Below are 11,399 nucleotides of genomic sequence, written 5' to 3'. Positions count from 1 at the left end.
TTTTATTTCAATGTTCATCAATGTTCAATAATATACGTTAGGGTGTGGAAGATTTATGAACTACACAAAAAGATAGGATGTATATTTAATCTTTAATCAAAAATTCATAGGTAATATTAAAAACATTTAAAAGGCACACATGTGCACAAAACAGCAACGGACCACAGGAAGATGGTACTGAGAGACCAAGGCAACATCCACGAAGTTTCCTGCCGAGCCGCAATCCAGGAGGGCAGATGCAGGAAACGGGTCACGTAAGAAAGGTATGTTCAGACGTTGAGAAGCTTTGTTGAGGACGCTTCTCCCAAGAAACCTAGTTGCGTGCGTTTCCCAGATGCTGAGGACAGAGTGGACAGGTCCGTAGGAAGTGCTCCGGGCTGGCACAGTAGAGAGGTTCTCCTGAAGTTGCCTAGATTGTTTCTGGGAAGACAGCTGAGCTCAGTCCACCTGCATAGGCTCCTCTGCAGGTGGTACGGCCGTAGGCTGGACTGGCCTTTCAAAAGCAGGAGCCAAGCGAAGCAGACGTTGTAGACGGACTTGAGGTTGCTTGTGACGTAACTCCTCGGTATGCTCACTAAACCCCATGTCAATCCGAGTGGCCAAGGTGATGAGACCACTCAGGGTAGACGACAGGTCACGAGCGGCCACTGTGTCCTTGACTTGAGGAGAGAGCCCTTTCCAAAAGGTTGCGGACAGGGCTGCATCGTTCCAGGAGAGCTCCAAGACCAGGGTCCGGAACTGGAAAGCATAGCATATTCTCCCATGGAAGAGCAGAGGAGGACAAAGTAGGTTCTTCAAACATTGAGCAGAATTCTGCCAGAAATGCTGTATAAGTAGCCGTGACCGAGCCGTCTATGCCCCAGAGGAGTAGCCCAGGCCAGGGCCTTCCCCGAGAGGAGATGATAAATGCCACCTTGGATCACTCCGTGACAAACTGAGACGGCATGAGTTCAATGTGCAGGGAGCACTGGGTAATAAAGCCCCTGCACAGCTTGGGGTCCCCATCATATTTTTCGGGCATTGGGAGTTGTAGCCTGGGTTCAGCCACAGGAAAGCTAGCCGGGGTAGCAGCAGACTTCACAGGAGCAGTCTCAGGAACATGATGCTGAAATTGATGCTGAGTGGCTAGGAGCTGTTGCGGCATGGCGGTTACTTGACCCAGCTGTTCACGTTGTATGGCAATCTGCTGATATTGCGGGACCACGATGGTGGGATGTGTGGATCCACTGGACCACCGCTGGCCCTTAAAGTACACCTATGTACAGCAGAAAGAATGAGGAGTAATTAGAATTATCACGGTAGGTTCCCTACAGGGCCCAGTGAACAGCAGGAGCTGAGCAGTGCAAGTCCTGGGTTGCTTTAGAGTCAAGAGGATGCCTTCAGTCCTGAGAACTCTTTGCTGGAGTAATAGCCTGGGTTCATAGTATGCCACAGGGGATGAATGTATGCAGATTTGCATACCAACTGCCTTTAGAAACAAGTACAAGTAAGGTGGCTCAGTGGTTAGCACTACAGTCTTGCAGCATTGGGGTCCTGGTTTTAAGTTTCATCCAGGTCAACATCTGCAAAGGGTTTTTATGTTCTCTCTGTGTTTGTGTGGTTTCCTATTGGTCCTCCGGTTTCCTCCCACACTCCAAAAACATAATGGTAGATTGATTAGATTGTGAGCCCCATTGGGTACAGGGACTAGTTTGGCAAGCTCTATGTGCACCATATAAATAAAGGAATTATTATTATTATTAAGTAACATTGTATATTGTGTACTACTACTCACCTGGTAAAATATTTGTGTGTGGATAGAAATCTCGAATACAAATAAAAGCTGGAAATAATTTGGCACTTCATTAAAACAGTTTAATATCATGAAATATGAATGAAAACTTGGAACGCGATGGATCATATATTAAAAGTTTAAATAGAGATTTGAAGAATAAAAGTTTAACACTGCGGTAAAAACCATCTTCACTGTTATTTTTTTCTTTTGTTTTCAACCACTTGGAACAAAATGATGGACTATTACAATGCATCAGTCTTTTGTGAAGATAAAAGAATAAAACTAGTTATTGCAGACACTCCTTCATGTCACCAGTTTGTGTGTTGGAATAAAAGCATCTATTATTAATAGGTCTGAAGATGCCTCGCCTCATCGGTCCAGTATCATCTGAACCGCTTTTATACCAGTTACTTGTCAGTGCTTAATGTGGCAAAAATAAAAGCCTCTTGTGGCTCCTTATAAAATACTGGCTCCATATTCAGTAACAAATCAAAGATCCCAGCTTCACAGTAAAGTCAGATGAGCTATGAATGTCCAATTTAACCAACAAGTCTGAAAAGATGAAGCGTACAAACAAGTGCAAATACATTCGCTCTGGACAGTCACAGTTTGGCAATATTTGGCAAGCAATATGCTTGGATATCCGTATTCCTTCAACATCAGGATTTTTCTATCTCATCTTCATGACAAGACGTTGAACTTTAAAACCTGAAAATAAAAAAAGTAATATTGTAAAGAAAATACAAAAAAAACAGTAAAATTAATATGATGCAAGTTTAATTAGGTACCAAAAAAAAGAAAAAACTCCAAATTTCTATGAAGGTCCAACATATCTATAAGTCCCATGGTAAATTAACATTGATCAGGGCAGATAAGGAGGAAAGGGGATTCACCCCTACAGCCCACCGCAAAGCGATCATGATTCTTTGTGAGTATTACAGTGTATTACAGAGTATTACAGTGTTATAACAACAATGTGAGTCCATGTGCAAGTGCCCTTGTGTGACATTATATTAAAAAAAAGTTAAACGCCACCTTTTACAGAAATGTTATCTTTTAACAGTCTCCCATAGAGCCCTAATACCACAAAGGCACCCTTGTTTAAAAAAAATCTCTGCTCCCGAATGGATAAAATGTACTTTGACTGGATACCAGGTGGGGAATCTAGCGAGCCTGTACGGGCAAGTTGGGCGGCTCCTGCTCATCTCCTCATGAATCCCACACCTTCCCTCCCACGTCATACGGCTGGCCAAATTCTGCGCAGTGAGTGGAGGGAGGACACGGACCGGTCAGCCAGATGACAGAGGGTAGGTGTGAGATCCGTGAAGCGGTGCGCAGGAGACTGGCCAGTACAGGCCACGCCCAGTTTGATTCAAATTAGTTTTCGCACAGTTGGAGACAGCCTTTGACATAAATTGCAATGATACCTATACCATGCTGCTGGCTTCTGAGATCCAGCCCTATATGTCTATCAGCACTATGTGCAAAATCCTCTCCAGCTTCTCCTGAAGGGGGCGGAAACTTTGTGGCTGTGACATCAGCTATGGGAACAGAGGTCAAAGAAGTTTCCCTCACTTCCCATAATGCTGGACTCTCTCATAATTGTGTCCCCAACATAAGATGTGTCCCTAACCTAACAGATAAATGAAATGTTAGTATGTTGTATGTAAAACTAATATCCACTCCAGTTACGGTGACCAAAACACACACAAATATATTTATGCATATATATGTATTTTTAAACAGAAAGATTTTATTTGGATATAGACATGGCTGTTGTGCTCACTACCTGCTATACACTACCTGCCATGATGCATTACAGATCATTCTACTAGGATACTGTTCTGACCCTTCCCCTTCTCTTCACTGACCTGACTGTAGCTTTGTCAAAGTTTAGAGAGAAGAGGATGGTATGCAGATTCTTTATTAAACTGAAAAGAGGTGGGATGTGTGTGGGAACAGGAGGGCAGACTGCAGACAGGACAGAGCAGACATGCTTACTATAATTATTGAGCACAGACGGGAGTGAGCACATTGCAAAGCCTTCCCCTTTGCTGGCACAAGAGTCTGTAGCCTGCGTCTCTTGTTGCACAGTACAGATTCTTCTTGGAAACCAGATTGCAGGGCTGAAGGGAGAGGGAGTGGGCGGGCAGACATGTGTAATTAATGTATATTAGAAAAATGCTAGATTTCAGCTATTACAGCTATAGAATTTTTTTTTTATACATTTTACATTTACGGTTTAAAGTTGCTTATATGCCTTTACAGCGTTGTACATAATCGTTGAATGTTACTCAAGTCATTAAGAAGTACTGCAACCTACTTTTATAATGTGTGCAGAGTCTACATCTTACATATTTACATGCCTGATCTCTGCTGAATAGGTGAAGCCGGAACAATGCTCTGTTCCTACCCCCCTTCCACTGCCTGGCTCAGTCAGGGCTGCAGTGGACATGCTGTATGAGAAATGAAGAGAGAATGAGGTCACATTGATGTCAAGCAGCGACATGTCTAATGGAAGACTTGTAAAGTGGCCAACTCCTTTACATAAATATTAAAATAAAAAAATATTAGACCTTAAAAATAAAAACTTATTTGTCCTTTACCCCATAATTTTTTTATTCTCTAAAAAGAATAATAAAACCCTATCCTTAAAAACCTAGGAAAAGAGGGTATTGTGATGGCCATAAAAAATAAATAAATGACAAAATTGCTATTTTTGTACTTCCTGCCTCCAAAAAGATGTAAGAATTTTACCTGCGTAGCTGCGATCACGAGTGTGATGAATTATTCTGATGAATCTTCAAATAAAGAAAAAGAATCACAATTATCACAAATGTACATAACCATATTTACCACAACATGTAGGGAAAATGTAGTATCCAACAGTAACAAAAAAAAAAATCAAAAAAAAATATCAATTTTTAACAGTTTCTTTAACATTCCTTAATTATACACTGCTCAAAAAATAAAGCGAAAACACTTAAACAACACAAAATTGGCGTTGATGTTCAGCTTCAGTTGCGCATCTTTTGTGTTTAGTCTTCGTTGTGTCTCCTCGATGCATCCATTTTGTCTCTGTGTCCGCCAAAAAAGACTGAAGGTTTAACATTGCTTTGAAAACATCATACCTGGTTTTTCAGCCTCATTAGTGAAAAAAATTGAGGTTTCATCTGTTTTTTTATGGACCCATCGACTTCTATTGCTTTTTGTGATCCACATCAGTGAAAATACAAGCCAATGTAATAACACCCATAGAAATCAATGGCTGTGAGAGGCATCTGTGGAAATCACTAAACTACAGACGTGAAAAACAAAGCCAAAGTGAAAGAGCCCTTGATCAACCTTCTGTGAAATCCAACTGTCCACTTAGGAAGCAACACTGATTGACAATAAATTTCACAGGCAATTAACTAAAGGAGTGGTTCTGCGGGAGGGGATCACAGACCACTTCTCAGTACCTATGCTTTCTGGCTGACGTTTTGGTCAATATTGAATGTTGCTAACGCTTTCACACCCTAGCCGGAGACGGATTTTACAACCCACACACAAGTGGCTCATCCAAGTGGCCCAGGATGGCACATCAATGTGAGCTGTGGCCATGCGTCATCACGTAAATACACATAACCACAGGTGGGCGGCGCCACACTAAGCTTCAAACAATGTAACTCACAACCTGTAACATCTATAAAACATTGTTTAAATAACACCAATGATACACGCTTATACACCAGATCGTGAGATTAAGTTAAATTCATGAAAACAGGTGATGATAAAAAGACAGGGTGTAGGAGAACTACAGGTCCCAGGAGGTGGTATTTTTGGAGCCATGTAGCCCCCCTGGGGAAGAAGTTTACTATGAACTAATTTGTCCCTAATTGTAGTGCTCCTTCTAAAGGCAACCAATGGTCTGTCAGATGTAATCGTCGTCAGATTGGGGTCCTGCCTCAATATATGCCAGTTTCTTTGTATAGCCAAGCCTATTGCGCTCTCACAGGAGTAATACTCAAATCAACCACCGTCGTCCCCATCTTCCTGTTCCTATTTATGCCCCTCAATAATTCTCTACAGGGGACCCCCATCGTTTTCCTCTGTGCATTTTCCAGGAGTTCTAACGGGTACCCCCGATCTAACAATCTGTCCCTCAATTCATGTGCCTGTACTAGAAACCTGTCCACATCGCTATTAATCCTCCTCAACCGGAAGAAATGACTGTACAGGAATCTATTCTTCGTATGCTCTGGATGGAAACTACGGTGCTGTAGTAAGGAATTGGTGGCTGTGGGCTTGCGGAACGCTATGGTAACCAAATTCTCCTGATTCCATTAAAAGCACATCCAGAAATTCCAGGCTCTTGTTACCAAAAACGGATGTAAAACGCATGTTCATACTGTTGGTAGTATTAAGGTATAGCACAAAGGCAGGGAAGCCGGATACCGAGCCCTCCCATACCAAAAACACGTCATCCACGTAGCGATAGTATGCCTTCACGTTTGATGCATAGCGGTTGTCCAGAGAAAAGACATGGTGGCTCTCAAAGCACGCCAGGAAGATGTTCGCAAAGGTACGGGCAACGGGGGTGCCCATTGCCATACCAGTTTTCTGGACAAACCACTTGCTCTCGAACATGAAGGCATTGTGGTAGAGTACCAGTCAGAGACCCTTACACACGAAATCAATATATTTCTGACTCTGCCCGGCATTTACTGAAACTTCCCTAATACACTCGACCCCCAGCTCCTGTGGAATCCGCATATACAAGCTCTACACATCGATGGATGCTAGGCAGTAGGACTCCTGCCACTGTAAATCCTTTAACAACCCAAAGAAGGCATTGGTGTCTTTTAAAGGAAACCTACCATTTAGAATGGTAGGGGTAAGCTGTAAGTACCGAGCACCAGCTCAGGGTGAGCTGGTGCCGGAGCTTACTTTCGTTAGTGTTATAAACCGCGGTATTGTGGTTTTAACACTTTTTAAACTTTAGAGCAGAAGGGGCTTCGGCGCTGTTTCCTATGGAGGCGCACGCAGCGCCGAAGCGTCTTCTGCTCTAAAGTTTAAACAGTGTTAAAACCGCAATACCGCGGTTTATAACACTAACGAAAGTAAGTACCGGCACCGGCTCACCCTGAGCTGGTGCTCGGTACTTACAGCTTACCTCTGCCATTCTAAGTGGTAGGTTTCCTTTAAAGATGATGGTATATCCTTCAATAAGCAGCCAATCAAGGTACTGTGACAGGGGTTCGAATAACAAACTGATCCCTGCCACAATTGGACAGCCTGGAGGATCAACCAAGGTCTTATGTACCTTAGGGAGAAAGTACCAACTAGGGTACCGTGGGTTAAGAGGGAGTAGCCTGGCTGCCTTCTGTCTGAAATGATTCTCTGTTCCATGCCCCAAAGTAAAAAAAGGACCGAAGTCTGTTTTGATATCTACAGGTCGGGTTACCTTCTAGCATGGCATAGGTATTAACTTCCTGCAGCTGCCACATAGCCACGTTACCCCCCTTGTCGGCGGGCTTTACCACCAAATCTGTACGAGAACTAAGGTGATCAAGCGACTGTTTTTCTTCCCTTGTAAGGTTGTTGGGTACCTTAGGGTACACCAAAGCACGGACCTCCTCCAGAATGCGTTCTCTTAAGATCAATAGGTGAGCCTGCCGGCAAGGGTGGGGGACAAGACGTGGAGGGTACACCACCTTTAAAGGCCACCATTTCCAATACTGTTTCTACTGAGGGTTCCACAGTAGGGCTTTCTACCCCAATTCCCAATAGTAAATTGATCTCTGCTTCACTAACCAGAGCAGGCACATTAGGGGGGATAAGGGGAGGAGGGAATTTAGAGGAGTGAATGGAGGGAGGACCATGGTCTTGTCAGCAGGACTGTCACCGGTTACCTCCCGACGGTCTACCGCCACAAGACTTGTTTCCGCTTCTTTCCGAAGCACCTTCCTCTTCCTCCTTTTGCCTCGGCTCCTCTGGGTCCTGCGCCTAAAGGGGTTACAGGCATCGTGGATGAACTCGGTCCCCTTGCAGACAAACTGTCCCCCACTTCGGGACCTTGTTGTTCGATCCTACCTTCAACTCCTCCTTCGAGCTGGGCCTCGGATGTACTTGAATCAGACTCGGTGGATTTCAGTTTCCGGTTCTGCTGGCCTCTGAAGCATTTTCTCCTCGGGGTTGGGGTATTCTAATTGAAAATCTAATCTTGGTCAAAATCAGCTTGTCATGCAAGAATTTATCTCTTTTTTTCATTTCTTTTCCTTCAATTTGCATCAGATTTCTTCTCTAGTTTTTTTAAGAAGTTCTGCCAGACGTTATCGGACATCCTGGTTCTCAGCTCTATTTTCGCCTTGCATAATTCAGCCGTCATCTTACTGTACTTCGTCTCGTTCCATTGTAGTACGAGTTGAACCTTCAGTCACGTGCATTTATGTGATGACGCATGAGGGCGGGGTCATCGGCTTGAGAAAGCACCATAGGGTGCGAAACTGCCCCGTTGCCAAGGCTTGCTAAGTTACCTCCCTATATGTTTGGTTTATAATAAAGGACGTTTTTTATTTTCGACAACGAAAATAACAGTGAGTGCCGTTACCTTCTTCTAGTTTGTTTACTTTACTCCTCTGATATTGACTGAGCACCTTCAGAAGGTCCAATACTGGATATACTGGTCCCAGTCCATAGTCCAAGTGTGTGGTTGAAGAAAAAATCAGTTTCGTCGAAGATAGTGCCCGCCAGTTGTCTTTTCTCTTGTTTTACTTGAGGAACAGGAGGAGAACTACCAGAGCCCTTGCAAAATTACCTCTAGCGGGCGACAAATGTGCATGTGTCTGCACAAAGGGTTAGAAAATGACTGCATGAGGAAGGTATGAGAGCCAGACATGTACAGATGCTCACAGCCCAACACAGTGCATGACGCTTGACAGTTGCCAGAGAACACCAGGATTGACAAATTCAACACTGCAGCCTGTGCACTTCACAGATGAAAGAAGGTTCACACTGAGCACATGTGACAGAGTCTGGAGACATTGTGGAGAGCGATCTGCTGCCTGCAACATCCTTCAGCATGACCGGTTCGGCAATGGGTCAGCTATTGCGAGGGGTGGCATTTCTTTTGAGGGCTGCACAGCCCTCCATGTGCTCACCAGGGGTAGCCTGACTGCTATTAGGTACTGTAGACCATATGCTGGTGTGGTTGGACTTGGGTTCCTCCTAATGCAGGACAATGCTAGACCTCATGTGGGTGGAGAGTGTGTCCGCAGTTCCTGCTAGAGGAAGGATTTAAGGCTATGGACTGACCTTCTTGTTCCCCAGACCCGAATCTGGGGACATTCTGCACCACAGACTGTCCAGGAGTTGGTGGATGCTTTGGTCCAGGTCTAGGAGGAGATCCCTCAGGAGACCATCCGCACCCTCATCAGGAGAATGCTGAGGCGTTGTAGGGAGGTCATACAGGCACAGAGAGGCACACACAAAATACTGAGCCTCATTTTGAATTGTTTTAAGGACATTAGATCAAAGCTGGATCAGCCTGTAGTGCGTTTTTCCACTTTCATTTTGTGGGTGATTCCAAATCCAGGCCTCCATTGGTTAATAACTGTGATTGATTCATTCAGATCTAGGATGTGTCGTTTGAGTGTTCCTTTTATTTTTTTGAGCAATAAATATTAAAGAATCCTCTTATTTTAACACAGTAAACTATCCACTGACATGTAGTATAATACATCACAGCTGTCTATAACAAAAATATAAAGGGGTCCACTGCAAGTCTGTTAATTTAGAAAACAAGCCCCATGTTCTTATGATAGGTAGAGGTCCCAGTGGTCAGATGATAACATTTAATTTTGGGTGTATGTGAAAGAATTGCGGGAGCAAAGTGACCTGCAGTCTTCCTCTTCAGGGAGAAGGGGAGGGCACGTTACCCATCACCTATGGCGGGAAAAGCCAGAATTTTAGGCCACACTTTCCATGTTAAACATGAAAGGCAGCCATAAAGGGTAAGGTATAATGTGACATGGTAAAGTGGTTTTTTTTTTAATTCTTTCATTCAGTTTGAATTCTGAAGAAATGAAATAAATAACACATTAAATAAGTAAACTAAAAAAAAATATTTATGCAAAGAAGGCTTACCTGAATAAATCCTTTCAGGCTACTTGGTGTTTTAAAGTCACCCTTTAAGATCTGAAACATATTAAGCATAAAGGACAACAAGTAATAAGATTACACATGAAAGAATACTAAAATAATAGTCCATTACAGTACGAGAACTGATGTTCATACAGACAGGCACGCGAAACTGCTGTCTCTCACAGGTGTTGTTCGTGGGTGATTGAAGGTAGGTGGATGCCAAGTAAACTTAAAGGCAGACTCCACAGGCTGGGAGGCACTGACCCCTGAAGAAGTCGCAGGATTGTGACGTAACGTGTGGGGTGCCTGCAGCCATAAGTGAGGGACCATGTGTTTCTCCCACTCTTCACTGTACTTTGGCTAGTTTTGATTTCAGAGATTTGGTCCTGGGTTGAGCATTTGAGCAACTAGGGAATCCCATTGCTCCTTATTCAACTAGACTACTAAACTTTATTTATGTGTTTGCATGCAAGGGGTTCTTAGGCACTTTGTATAGGGACTACTGCAGGAGTCCATACATTTAACCTTTTGTGCTCTTGTATCTGTGTATTTTTGTAATAATCAATTATTATTTATCGTATTTGAGAGACCTGTCCCTATTTCTTTTTTGACTCGTGGCTGTATGTGGACCTGTGTGATCGACTTTGGTCCACTGGTGTTTTTGATGTGTGTTTATGGTTTTATGAAATTTTGATGCTTGTCATCTGTTTGCACTGATTTGTAAGACAAACATTTGTATATACTTTAGCCTGTATACACTGGCTTTTTCTTGGATATTGCTACATATTGGATACAGTGTGATGGCTACTTAATAATATTGCTTATCTCCACTATTTGCATATATGCAAGTTATTGATGAGACTCTCTCGGTCCTTGTAAGGCTTTTTCCAGTGGAGTTTGTAGTTTTTTTTATTTTGGCACTTGCCTTATTATTTGGAACATGGATCTAAAATCTAGAGAAAATGTTTGATCCAGTCAGTCTGGCTTGTTACTGGATGTCAGAGATGGTCTTGGTTGGTGATATGAGCTTTCAATTGATTTTTTGGAGGAACTCCCGGAAGCTCACAAAACCCTTACGAAGGTTTATTGGAACATCAGGAGCCTCGAGGAGTATTTAAAACTTAAAATAAGGATACCGATTTTTCCATCCTGGGAGGCAGATACCGACTTTAAACAGATATGTGAGAACTGTTTGTTGCAGTGCTCCAATATTTTGATACATTTGCTCCTTAATAATAAACAGATTCTGGCACGTACTAGAGATTAGATTCAAACTCTAGAGAGTAAATTGGTCAATTTTGATGAGGTCACCCAGGTTCAACCATTTAAGGCGCACAACTCAAGGAAGTCATAGACAAGCTTGAAAAGGAGGCAATTCAGAACAAGCGGGATAAAATTAGACGCAACAAACAGGATTTTGATAATAACAAAGCCTACTGTTGGAACCACCAGGGTAATCAGAGACGATTTTTTAGGCGTACCCCCAGAAACCAAACAATGA

At 43.1% G+C, this 11,399-nt stretch overlaps 1 protein-coding gene across 6 annotated transcripts in view; it reads right to left on the bottom strand.

Moving 5' to 3' along the window:
* Nucleotides 1–1,829: 1,829 nt before the first annotated feature.
* The window catches only part of TPST2 (tyrosylprotein sulfotransferase 2), a 45,700-nt gene continuing 36,130 nt past the window's right edge, over nt 1,830–11,399 (bottom strand). For 3 of the 6 annotated variants that reach the window (XM_072146761.1, XM_072146783.1, XM_072146770.1), the window contains 3 exons: nt 9,902–9,952; nt 4,532–4,575; nt 1,830–2,482 (listed from right to left, as the gene is read on the bottom strand). In XM_072146761.1, the coding sequence (XP_072002862.1) occupies nt 4,546–4,575; nt 9,902–9,952 (81 nt within the window). In that variant the 3' untranslated portion in view covers nt 1,830–2,482; nt 4,532–4,545. Of the gene's footprint in view, nt 2,483–4,140; nt 4,231–4,531; nt 4,576–9,901; nt 9,953–11,399 lie in introns of all 6 variants that reach the window. The other 3 variants (XR_011854911.1, XR_011854913.1, XM_072146794.1) reach the window with 3 other exon arrangements.

This window comes from Engystomops pustulosus, chromosome 1 (assembly GCF_040894005.1).
Source record: "Engystomops pustulosus chromosome 1, aEngPut4.maternal, whole genome shotgun sequence".
Taxonomy (NCBI): Eukaryota; Metazoa; Chordata; class Amphibia; order Anura; family Leptodactylidae; genus Engystomops; species Engystomops pustulosus.
The sequence above is the reverse complement of the archived record's forward strand: the minus strand, read 5'-3'. Positions and strand labels throughout refer to the sequence as shown.